This window comes from Stenella coeruleoalba (assembly GCF_951394435.1).
Source record: "Stenella coeruleoalba genome assembly, chromosome: 11".
In the NCBI taxonomy this organism is placed as follows: domain Eukaryota; kingdom Metazoa; phylum Chordata; class Mammalia; order Artiodactyla; family Delphinidae; genus Stenella; species Stenella coeruleoalba.
Window position 1 is genome coordinate 79,465,420 of NC_137157.1, and position 12,907 is coordinate 79,478,326.

Consider the following 12,907-nt stretch of genomic DNA (forward strand, 5'->3'; position numbering starts at 1 on the left):
CCAAATTTTAGTTTAATTAAAAATAGTACTTAGTTCTTTAAAGAACCGTACATATAGAACTCACTTCTTTCTGCAACTAACTTCTCCAAACCTGTAGGCAAGTCATTTCCCTTTGCTTTTCTGATATCCCTCTGCCATGAGTCCTCATCCCCCAGCTCAGCTGCCTGTGTTTCCTTTCATACAGAAGTTTCTCAAGCAAAGGCCTCAAATTTCTATGTGTTGATACATGCTATAAATCCTACTCAAACAAATTTATGGGAGTTTGTGAACTATAAAGAGTTGGTGTTACTATTCTCTAGAGCAGAAATAAAGGCTACTGGTTATTCCAAGCAAAGGAAAAGAAAGTAACAGATGATAAAAATATGAGGCAATTATCAATTGACTTTATTTCTTTTCATATGGTAATACCAGCAGTGCATAATATTTTGTAAATAAAATATATATCATCAAAAAATTTTAACCATATCACATATCATCAGTGATGTTACATTGTCCTGAATAAAGAATACTTGGCATCTATAACTGTCTCCTGGTATTTTTAACCAGGTTTGAATAACAAATTGTTTTTCAAATGGTGACACATATTCACATTAAAATAAAACACAAATACGGTAAGAGTCCAATACGGTTACCAAATAATGAATGATAGGGGGCAAAAGATTATTATTAGCACTGAAGTATTTTAGTTATGAATAAATAGTAATTTAGTATCACAGGTTCCTTGATGAAAAGCTTGGTAACTTGTTAGCTTGAAAGATCATACCACTGACATTCAAATACAGTTTATTAAGCAAGTCCACTGACATATACTGAACTACCCACCCTATGCCAATTTGTGAAAACCTGTCTTTACCACCATTGGCTATCATGAGTAATGATGAAGTACTGAATAAAAAATAGAATATTCTTTCTAATACCCCTAGAAAATAATAAACATAATAACAGTTTTTGTTGCAGCTTTCTTTATAAAGAATGTCTGGGACCTGTGCTACAGAAAAACATGAACTGCATTTTATCATCACAATATAGCCATTATGAAACTAACTGTGCAGGCTTTGAGTTACTGAACTCTGATTGAGACAAAATATTCAGACAAGTATTCAGCTTTTTAAAAAAAATCCCATTCACTAATAGCCTGAGAAATGTACAATTAATAACATTAGGAAGACTGTCAGTATTTTGATGTAATGATATATTTAGCAAAGAGGAAGATAAGAAGCTTAATACTGTATAGGGCTTTGTTTTGTTTTGTTTGTTTCTTCAGAAATTATCTCTACAAAATTTGGGGGAGTTTCTGAATGCATTCAAGTTAATAGTATTTAAATGTCCCTCAAATTCTCCCTTATGAGGTAAGAGGATCCAAGATTAAGGTTGAAATTCTTAAAAAGCTATTCAACAATTTTGTGATGTATCCTCAAAGAAGGGGTATGTCATATATGCTAATTTAGTCGGCATGATCAACATCATTAAATTCAGTTTTGGAGAAAGAAAGATCATTTATGACCTCTCCAAGAACCAGCTGGTATACGAAAATTTTGATCACTGTATTTTTTTTAATGTGATCTTTTTACCATCTTCCTTATGTCACAAAATAAAAGTTCTATTTTCTATGTACTAAGTATATACATATATTTAGAAAAATATATAAAAATGGGACAATATGTGGAGGCACGTGGAGGTGTGGCTGGCATTTAGTGGGCGCACTGAACGCTTAAAGAAATTCCACATGTTGATTTTGAAAGCATATAACGTCCTGCTTCAAGGGCTGCAGTGCTGTCAAAAATCATTCCCTCACTGGTTACTGCTTCCCAAATCCTCCACGCTGTGAATGTAGATGGAAACACTATGGCAAAATACTCATATTAAATGCAACACTTTAAATATAATATATCACAGATTTTTTTTCTTTACATTAAATAGAGGAAAAACAATTATACTCTCATTCACCAGTGTCTTATTTGTCATGGCAACTTTAGAATCGGCACCTATTCCCTGCTTTCCATTTCCACTTCTAAACGAGAAGTGGGAATGATGAACAATATACAATCTGTTGCTTATTGTAGATACTGTGACTGTTTGAGAAATAAAGCGGAACAAAGATGAAGGGTTCCCCGTGCTCATCCAGGTGCTGCGGTCAGACATTTGAGTCTTCATCGGTGATGCTGGCGCTGGGGGAACGGGCAGCAAAATCTTTAAACATCTCGTCTTCCTTTAACATGTGCTGGAAGACAAGGAGGTGGGAGTCACACACACCGAGTGCCACGCACTCTGCACCACCCGCTCTCCACTACACATGCAGTCCTTTGTGGTCACTCTCAAACTTATTTTTAGAAGAACATTTGAAATTCGTTTTACAACTTACGGTTAGATTGTTGATGCCCTCGGAGAATGCGCCTATCTGTCTCACTGTCCCTTCTGAGTCTTCCATCTGCAATGAACATACCATGACATGACTACTCATTTGCAATAATTTCAAGGAAAGTACAGCAAAATGAACACAAATCTAAGAAGAAATAGTGCAAGTGGTACTGAACGGGATAGGAGCAACAGAACACTCCTGTTGCATCTCCTCCCACTAATGCAACTGAATGTTAAAGATGAGAAGAAACACTTTACTGGCACATGTAGCCTAATGCTCTGATGTTGATAATGGCACCAGCAGACTGTTACTTAGAAGGCAATATTCAGATGCATGCCCTCATACTGAAAAGGCTAAGGAGTATGAGCTGTCCGTTCCTCACTTGTTTTAATACATAAATTTCCTTAATACTGAGATGGTATAACTTAGGTAAAAATAGCACAGGCTTTGAAACCAGCCGGGCAGGTTAGAATCCCAGTGATGCTACCAGCTCTTCTATCTTGTGTAAGTTACTTAACCATTCTGTGTCTCAGTTTCCTTATCTCTAAAATGAGGATAACAATACTCCCCACGTATTAGGATTACCCTGAACATTAACACGTTACATGCTTAGGGTAGTGCCTGGGATGTAGTAAGCAATCTGTTAAGTGCTCACTTTTATCATTATATTATTATCTTTATTTGTAGGCATTTAAGGAAAATGTCTTTGGTTAGTAGACACAGTGCACTAAGTTTTCATTTAGTGTTTCAGTACTGGAAGAACTTTTTTTTTTTTTGTGGTACACGGGCCTCTCACTGTTGTGGCTTCTCCCATTGCGGAGCACAGGCTCCGGACGCGCAGGCTCAGCAGCCATGGCTCACGGGCCCAGCCGCTCCGCGGCATGTGGGATCCTCCCGGACCGGGGCATGAACCCGTGTCCCCTGCATCGGCAGGCAGACTCTCAACCGCTGTGCCACCAGGGAAGCCCAATACTGGAAGAACTTTAAAACAGGTATACAGGGTTACGTTTACCTGCTCTAACCGGTCCAAGTCGTCCTCATCATACAGGTGCATGTCCAAACCAGGCTTAAATCCTTTCTTAGATGTACCTCCTGAGGCCTGTCCCAATTCCATTGGACAAACATATTCCTCCCCATCTTCCTGTTTCTTCTTTCTCAGATTCCCAAAATTGCTGAAGGTAAGTTTCTTTGGCTTTAAAAGAAAAGCAAATAAAAACATCCAGGGACTTGATAAAATTCATATGAAAAGGACCAATAACACGTATAATTTAATTATTCACACTACAGAGAAAAGCAATTGGATGATTAAGTGGGTATAAGAGAAACAAAGGCATCCTAGGCATATGACTGACATCCAAATGTGATAAAGGATCCTTATTATGACTCTCAGAAGATTAAGCTTGTCCTCCTTATTCATACCAACTAGCTGGGTACTCACTGTGAAAAGCAAAATATGCCAAGAGCCTTAGTTTTGATAGACAGACCTTAATGCAATGAGATTTCTCAGGGCTGAATTCAATTTTGCAAGGTTTTCTAATCTAAGATCAGCAAAAGAAAATGGCCATTACTGTATTTTCTTTTTGGGTGAGGCTATGATTATCCTGTATGCCTATTATGCTTCCATAACAGGACTGGTAACTGCTGAAAAGAAACCCGCTCTACTGGAGAGAGAATTTCCAGTGAGAGAAGAGAAACTCCATCTTTTCACTGGATAGTCCCTGAGACTATATGTTAAAAGGGGATGGTGATCAGGCCGACGCTGAGAATTTAAATAGAACAGAATCTCTCAGAGGTTTCAAATTTGGTACATCATCATTTTTTTTTTTTTTTTTTTTGCGGTACGCGGGCCTCTCACTGTTGCAGCCTCTCCCGTTGCGGAGCACAGGCTCTGGACACGCAGGCTCAGCGGCCATGGCTCACGGGCCCAGCCGATCTGCGGCACGTGGGATCCTCCCGGACCGGGGCACGAACCCGTGTCCCCTGCATCGGCAGGCGGACTCTCAACCACTGCGCCACCAGGGAAGCCCCTAAATCTGGTACATCTTTTAAGGGAGAAAGGGAGCTAAAGAGGAAGTGTCGGGTAGGTAAAAGTGGTTTAAAAAAAAAAAGTTTGTGGAGGAGCCACATCTGTGGAGGAATCAGTAAACCCTACCTCTACATTCCGTTAGTTGAGATAACGGACTCAGAAGAGCTCACGGAAGAGTGATTTAAAGAAGAAAAAGTGATCTGAATTTGGTATGATCCATGAATCCAGGTAAATCTGGAGATACCCATTCTCTGCTGGTCTACTGTGGATCATTTCTTTGTTTTTTTTTTGCGGTACGCGGGCCTCTCACTGTTGTGGCCCCTCCCGCTGCGGAACACAGGCTCCGGACGCGCAGGCTCAGCAGCCATGGCTCACGGGCCCAGCCGCTCCGCAGCATGTGGGATCCTCCTGGACTGGGGCACAAACCCGTGTCCCCTGCATCGGCAGGTGGACTCTCAACCACTGCGCCACCAGGGAAGCCCTGTGGATCATTTCTGAATTATCTTTTCCTAGCTTGCAAGGCTGGTTAATGATAAGTATGAGAAGAAATCCTCCTCTTATGCTTGATTTATCCATAGGATAACTGCAATCAATACTGGGCCCAAGTCATGGGCTTTCTGCATTGGCGAAACATCAATTATAGAAGCCAACATCAGGTTCCTTATATTGTTAACTCTAATAAAATAAATGATTTGAGCAAAGATTCCCCCCAGAAGGAAACCTTCAAAAATGCATTTTCCTAATTACTCTTAAAGATGCATTTACCTTCAACCCATCCACAAAACTTAGTAAACCTCAGAAAATGGGATAGCCAGGTAACAGTCAAAACTGAGCCTTTGCTAAAGGCAACTATTAAATGGTAGGAGCTTGAACCAACCTTCACTTTGGCAGTAGCTGTCAAAAGTACATAATCTGGTAACTCCATGGCATCCCGCTTCTGGTGTTGGGCCTCAGCACCGATCAGAAGGTTGAAATGAGTGGCCAAATGTCTTCGCAGCAGGGTCTTGCTTGGTGGGATGTTCAGTAACTGAGCCATTGTTTCCACATTAAAACGAGGTTCTAGAACCTACAGGAAAAAATAAGATTCTTTAAGACACCAGGTATCATACATGTCTGCACTGTGCTCTATAATCTGCAAAGCTCTTCCACTTAGTTATCTCCAATGGCCCTCTCAACAGCCCAGTGAGATAGACTATGGACTTTGATCTTCAATTTAAATATCTTTTCTTTGTTTTGCCTAAGCTAGTGAGAAGTAGAGCTGGTCCTGACATCCAGGCATTACAAAGCTGGGGCTTCTGCCTCTCTGAAGTGGTACCTTTGGGAGCCAACTCCTTATGCAACATCAACGTGCAGAAATATAGTCCGTATCTCTGCAGGGATTTTAAAACATGATCATATGAGAGCCAGTGGCCAGATGTTATCCAACATGAAAGAGGATAATAAAAGAGAAATGGGTTTAAATCCAATCTAGAGTTATATGATATAAGTAAAAACTATGGGACAGAATACTCTGAAAGTAAAGATTCACTAGAAATGTTGCAGGAGAGTTCAGTTAGATGACTTTAGGATCATGACCAGCCAACAGGTAAGAGCCTACTCATTAGACTGATGGAAACACAATGATAAGAAGTCGGTTTTAAATGAAAACAGAGTTTTACCATGAGCCCACCATGGACACCACTGCCTCTGAGATTGGGGGCATATTCCGCCAAGTCCACGGAGCGCAGCCACTCCATCACGCGATGATTGGTCCACTGCTGAACCTCTGATGGGGTGATGCTATTCTGTGGGAACAAACCACCACCCAGAGCTTCAGTCACTGACTATGGGGTTCCAAATATTAAACCTGCATGCTCGTTCTGAAGATCCTGCCTCATGCAGCGGAGTTGTTCTACATCCCACTAAATGTTGATAGAGAAAAAGGTAAAAAGGTGTTTGCTAGTTTGAATTCTCTTTTAAGGAACCTGTGTCCCAGAGTTTTAAGTTTCTTGCATTCTAATAAAGCAGGGCTTTAGGAAAGGTAGTCTTTACAGTGATTTAACTTTGGGGCTTAAGGAGGCAAGAAAATAAAATACACCCAAGAAAGGAGGAAGGAAAACTAGAACACAATCCTTGGCTTCAGTTATACAGGCAGAACCATCCCGGGGGGAAAGGAAGGAATATAGGAAGACAAAGCCTCAGAAGTAAATGAGGCTGGATTCGAGGCTCTGAGGGAACCAGATGCTTTCCTTCCCTGAAGGCTCCAAGAGGAAATGGGTCTTAGTGTCTCCACACGGGCAGTCACATGCACGGAATGTGTATGCTGTGTAAACCTCAACCTCAGATGCTACCTCGTCAGAGGGTCGCCTCCGCAGACAGTTTGGTTCAAAGTTATTGATCCTTAGGACTTGGATGGCCCTCTTGATACTGAGATGATGGAGCACGCTCATGACCTTCAAAGACAGTAAGTCATCCTGCAAAACAAAACAAAAAGAGGCGCTCACTGAGCAGACCTAGAGCAGGAGAACCTTCTCAGGGAAACCTCAGAAAACTCAATTAAAAGTAGAAGTGCACCTCTAACAATAGGCCTCAAGGGCTTGTCAGGATTTTCAAAGCTTTTATGTAGTAACAGAACTCTTTTTCCTGTGCTGAACAAAATTTTCTCTAGGACCCCAGTATACAATAGAAGGGAACCAAAATTCATGTTGTCCCAACTGAAGCTGACTTCTACCTGTTCCTCTCTCTTCCACTGAGATAAGACTGTGGGACTGCACAGCTCTGAAAAACACAGTTTGAAAAGCACTCGCTAGGCCACGACAAAAGGTGACCAGCTATGATTTGATTTGATAAAACAGATGACTGAGAGCAAGCAATGTTCACCGATGACCAAGAGCTGGTTTTCTGAGCTAAGGCACATCACAGTTTGGGGGAAAACCAGAAGAGTGCTCCTATTACACTATCCCCCCAGCCTCGAGAAATCTCTGGTTCTAGAATATTGTGCTTTATCTAGCAGACGCTGTGAACAGTTTTGGAAAAATTATATGTTAATCGATGCAAAGCTTCTGGTGAGAAGCAAGAGAGAAGAGAAATGAAGAAGTTATATGTAGCAACCTATATCACCAAGTGATTCCTTTAAGGAATAACTTTCACCAGTCTGTGGCTACTGGGAACTTTTCAAACACACCAAAACAAATTATTTTAGAAGAAGGTGATTTGGGGGAGTGGGGGGCCCGTGTCAAGATAAGCACCAATCTACTTCCAAACACACCCAGAAAACAAACAAGGAAAACATCCACTTTAGGCACACCTTACCGAGAACACATTTCTTAATACAGGAAAAAAATTAACCTATTACAGAGATATTTTAAAAATAAAATTATAAAACAGTTTAAATCCTTAAGACTACTTACTGAGGAAAAATTATTTCCTGAATTTTTTCTAGATTAATGTCTTAAAAACAGTGCCTGAGGATAGGTTAGAAAGGGCATTTAACGTATTTTAATCTAAGATTGAGACACCCATTCAAAACATTTCCACGTGGGTTATGCATAATGTTTACAATGTAAATAAAATGTTCATTATTTTAGTTAAGGGATTTTAAAAGTAGGGATTTCTTTTAAATCAAGACACGCTTTTTTGAGGGGGGGATTTAAAAAAATCTTTTAAGTAATTTTAGATTTACAGAGGAGTTGCCAAAGATAGTACAGAGTCCCACAGACCCTTCATCCAGCTTCTTCTAATGTTAACACCTTATATAACCACGATATTCAGCAAAACTAAAAACTTAACACAGACAATAATAAAATTCAATTAAACCCAGGTTTTATTCAGATTTCACCAGTGTTTCTACTAGGTCCTTTTTCTGACCCAGGATCCAATCCAGGATACCAATTTCGAAAAGACTTTTTGTGACTTAGGATTCTGGGGTCAAATTTTCTAAGGTAATTTATTCTTTTATAGCCACAAAGGTTATACATTTGCCTTTTGTGATTTTCAGCCTCAATTTGCTCACATTCCCACAGGAACATACCCATACCTAGATAGGCAGGCAAAGAGGCACAAATGCTCTGATTTCCTACTACTTTCTAACAGTGGAAACTTGGTTAAGTTACCCAATTTCTCAATTCTTTTGTTTTCTCATCTGAAAGCTGGGGATAACAGAGTGCTGAGAACTGAGTATTAATTATGAGCAAAGTGTCTGAAAGAGTGTCTGGCACACAGTACGCAACATGCCACACGCTCGTGTTATTTTACCTTCAGTTTACATGACGTGCCCACCACGTCATGTAAACCAGACTTTGGTTCAGGGATGGAGGAGAAAATGAGCTGAACCCCAAATTTCTTTGATATTGAAAAATTCCTAAATAAGTTAAGTTAGCTGTTTGAAACTTTCAACTTATTTTAACAAGATACTTGTGGTAGTCGAATCCACAAAAGGCCATTTAAATAAAAGCATCTTAGGCAGAACACTCCTAGTACCATGGAGTCTAGAACAAGTTCTCCCGGAACCCATCTTTCCCCACTGCCATAAAGTAGGGAAAAGTCCTTCTACCCATTGGACAGAGGCTAAAAATATGAAACAGTAATGAAGGAATGAGAGTGAAGGCCTATCTCTGCTTTACTCCAGTAAATCCAGCAGAACTGGTTTGAAGTGAGACAGGCTGGGGGTTTCAGGAAACAGTGCTCAAAAGTGGAAGGGAGGGCTTCCCTGGTGATGCAGTGGTTGAGAGTCCGCCTGCCGATGCAGAGGACGCGGGTTCGTGCCCCGGTCCGGGAGGATCCCATATGCTGCGGGGTGGCTGGGCCTGTGCGCCATGGCCACTGAGCCTGCACATCTGGAGCCTGTGCTCCGCAGCGAGAGAGGCCACAACAGTGAGAGGCCCGCGTACCGCAAAAAAAAAAAAAAAAAAAAAAGTGGAAGGGAAGGGAAAAGAAAGTCCCAGTGGATGACAAGTCCCAGCCTTTTGAGTGGTCACTGCTTATAGGAACATATCCCTTAGAAACTGCCAGGGCTGCAAAACTCTACATTCTCTCATTTTCAACATTTTGATGACATATAATTCACATAGCATAAACTTCACCCATTGAAAGTGTACACTTCAATGTCTATGTTATTGAATATATACAAAATCAACTGTTTGGATAACTTAGTTTCAGTTAGGTTTCACATAGCTTAAATCAGGATTTCAAAATTCCCAAGGCTATTGCAATCACAACTTCAACTTAGAAAAATATGCCTGCCCCTCTCCTCAAGTTAAAACAACCCCTTCAAACTCCAGCGGAATCACTGTGAAAACACTGTATTTTGCTTACCCTATTTCTGTGTTTTTCAGAGAAAAACAGTTTTATCCCCCCCAAACCCCAGGAGTGAGTTACTTACAACAGTCATGTAATGAAGCATTCGACCATCTACCCGTCCTTCATCAAACTGGGTCTTGTATTGGGGGAGACCAATATCATCCAACCATCCTAAGGATAGAAATGAGTGTCATTAATGACCCACAGAACACCCATTCTTGTGATGAAAAAGAGAAAACCATAATTCAAAAAGAGTCATGTACCACAATGTTCACTGCAGCACTATTTACAATAGCCAGGACATGGAACCAACCTGAATGTCCATCCACAGATGAATGGATAAAGAAGATGTGGCACATATATACAATGGAATATTACTCAGCCATAAAAGGAAACGAAATTGAGTTATTTGTAGTGAGGTGGATGGACCTAGAGTCTGTCATACAGAGTGAAGTAAGTCAGAAAGAGAAAAACAAATACCGTCTGCTAACGCATATATATGGAATCTAAAAAAAAAAAAAGAAATGGTACTGATGAACCTAGTTGCAGGGCAGGAATAAAGAGGTAGACATAGAGAGTGGACTTGAGGACATAGGGTGGGAGGGGGAAGCTGGGGCAAAGTGAGAGTAGCATTGACATACACACACTACCGAATGCAAAATAGTTGGCTGGTGGGAAGCAGCAGCATAGCACAGGGAGATCGGCTTGGTGTTTTGCGATGACCTAGAGGGGTGGGACAGGGAGGGCGGGAGGGAGGCTCAAGAGGGAGGGGATATGGGGACATGTGTATGCATATGGCTGATTCGCTTTGTTGTGCAACAGAAACTAACACAGTATGTGAAGCAATTATACTCCAATAAAGATCTATTAAAAAAACCAAAAAACCAAAACAACAAAAAAGAAAAAGCAGCTATATGTGTGTGTGTGTGTGTGTGTGTATAAAATTCATTCATTCACTCATTCATGAATTTAAAACCTCTTACTAGTGACCCAGTTGAAATCCAGCTTTCCATGATTGGTTTCTTCTTCGGATCCCAGGGCTTGCAGTGCCAGCTGGAGTTTCTTTCGATGAAGTAAATGCTTGATTCCAAGTTCCTGAATTAATAAAAAGAAACACTGGCATTACAACTCTGTCAACATGGGCTGGATGCCACTGGCAAAGGATGCAAGTTCCTCGAAAATCAAGCCAGCATTGAAGACCCAATAATTACATTAAATCAGAATACTAACCCAGGCTGTAAAATGTTGCTGAACAAAAGGCCCCTAGAAAGACCACCACAGTTGTTTTAGTGGTATGTTAGATATTCCCCACTAGGCTCCTTCCTTTGCAAGATAGGAACTGTAGCATGCATAACAGAAATTCTACCCCTATTTTGTACTAAATGTTTTGTACTAAATGGGAAGAAATGTTAAATAGCTGGACATTAAGTGTCGGGCTCTTTTTTTCCCTTTTGCAAAGTGAAATTGAATTGCATATATTACACTGAGAAGACGGACCAATGATAAAACCACAGAATGGTTTTGAGAAATATGAACTGAAACTTTATTATATGTCTATATAATTATTTTTTCATTAAAATGCCCAGTGGCTTAAGTGTTTCATAAGGAATCATTAAGACCAGGTCCTCCCTTTAAGTCCATGAGATAAAATAATCATGAAGCAGGAAACTCAGACTTTTTCTAGAATACTTACTGGCTCTACCCACTCCCCTTTCTGGAATATAAAACAAATCTACATTCATATTCCTCTCTCTCTCTCTCTCCATTGTGCAAACAAAATAGAGAAGCATTCACCTTCTCTAGATCTTGTTGAGAAGCCTGCAAAAGTGTTTGGCCAGATGCAATCCAGCGCTTGCCAGAGTTCAGGTAGGACCCCAAGCCCTGTTCCACAAGCCAATTGCAAACCTGTTCCTTGGTCCACTTGGCAAATGGCATATCCAAGTCACTACAGGAAAATGAACAATCGCATGAAAAACAATTAAAAGCCAATCCGCTAAGTTACCATCAGGGCTGAACAACTGCATATTCAATAGACATGGAGATTCCCTGGTGATACACATTTGACTATGGGAAGCCTAATTTTTAGTACATATTTGGTGGAGTAAGTGATACTGGAGATGAAAGCTCCCTTGTAAGACCACAGTCTTCATGTCAAACAAAACCACTAAAGATTCATCATGATTTAACATGTTTTATAGAAGAAGACTGAGTTAAACCAACAGCTCAAGTTATTATACTACTTTCAGCTAATGTTGTTTAGAGATTGAATTTACAATCAGAAAACACTAGGCCAGACTGAAAGAAACTCAAGTCTAACTTGAATTAACTTTAGTAGAATTACGGTTTCTCTCCAGATGGTATTCAATGAGAAGAGGGCAATATGCCATCACTGAGAATGAGAAAGTACAATCAAAGCAAATTTCTGCTTTCTTTTACTATTTTTTAATTAATTAATTTTTTTCTATCAAAGTATAGTTGACTTACAATGTTGTGTTAGTTTCTTTTACTGTTTTTACAAGTAGTGTTCCTGTTTGGAAAAAAAATGTGACGATGAACAAATTTTTTTTTTTTTAAACAGCACAAGCAAGTCCTCTACTGTGTACAAAGAGAACATATGGCAAATGAGACTGTTTGGTATTTGAAGAAGGCCAAAGAGAGTTTCCTCCTTGATGAAACTTGTGCCCAGCATTCTGCCTGGGTGGGAAGGACCATGTGTAAAAGGTTTCTAGCCCATTATCATCTTAAAAGATTTAGTATCAATGATTTGTGCTATATATTTGCCAACTCCATCCTCTTTTATGTTGAGCAAATCAACACAGCAGTTCCAAAACAGCCCTAAACTGTGATAAGGGTGTAGGAAAAGTTCTTAGAGTCTTAATAGATAAAAACATTACACAGTCCTGATAAATTAAAGAATTCGGATAGAATGTATGTCTTTTAAGTGTTTTCACAGACTGTATCAATTACTAATGTTTACTGAACAGTTATTATTTGCCAGATACTTAACACACGTTAACTCATTTAATCGTCACAATCATCTTTTGGGGTAAGTACTAATTCATACTATGGGAAACAGAGGCGCAGAGCATGGGAGTAATTGCTCAAGGCCACTCAGCTTGTAGGAAGCGGTGAAGCCAGAAATCAGGTCCAAGCAGTCTGTCTCTGGAACCTATTCTTTTTCTTTTTAAAGGAAAGTACAGCTGAGTCAGTGTTGTGTTAATTTCCAGTGTACAGCAAAGTAATTC

At 40.1% G+C, this 12,907-nt stretch overlaps 1 protein-coding gene across 7 annotated transcripts in view; it reads right to left on the minus strand.

Moving 5' to 3' along the window:
* Window positions 1–51: 51 nt before the first annotated feature.
* The window catches only part of PPFIBP1 (PPFIA binding protein 1), a 178,354-nt gene continuing 165,498 nt past the window's right edge, over window positions 52–12,907 (minus strand). For all 7 annotated transcript variants that reach the window (XM_079938497.1, XM_079938495.1, XM_079938499.1 and 4 more), the window contains 9 exons: window positions 11,457–11,607; window positions 10,646–10,757; window positions 9,745–9,833; window positions 6,716–6,838; window positions 6,044–6,169; window positions 5,263–5,451; window positions 3,372–3,551; window positions 2,363–2,428; window positions 52–2,221 (listed from right to left, as the gene is read on the minus strand). In XM_079938497.1, coding sequence (XP_079794623.1) covers window positions 2,135–2,221; window positions 2,363–2,428; window positions 3,372–3,551; window positions 5,263–5,451; window positions 6,044–6,169; window positions 6,716–6,838; window positions 9,745–9,833; window positions 10,646–10,757; window positions 11,457–11,607 — 1,123 coding nt within the window. In that variant the 3' untranslated portion in view covers window positions 52–2,134. The remainder of the gene's footprint in view (window positions 2,222–2,362; window positions 2,429–3,371; window positions 3,552–5,262; window positions 5,452–6,043; window positions 6,170–6,715; window positions 6,839–9,744; window positions 9,834–10,645; window positions 10,758–11,456; window positions 11,608–12,907) is intronic.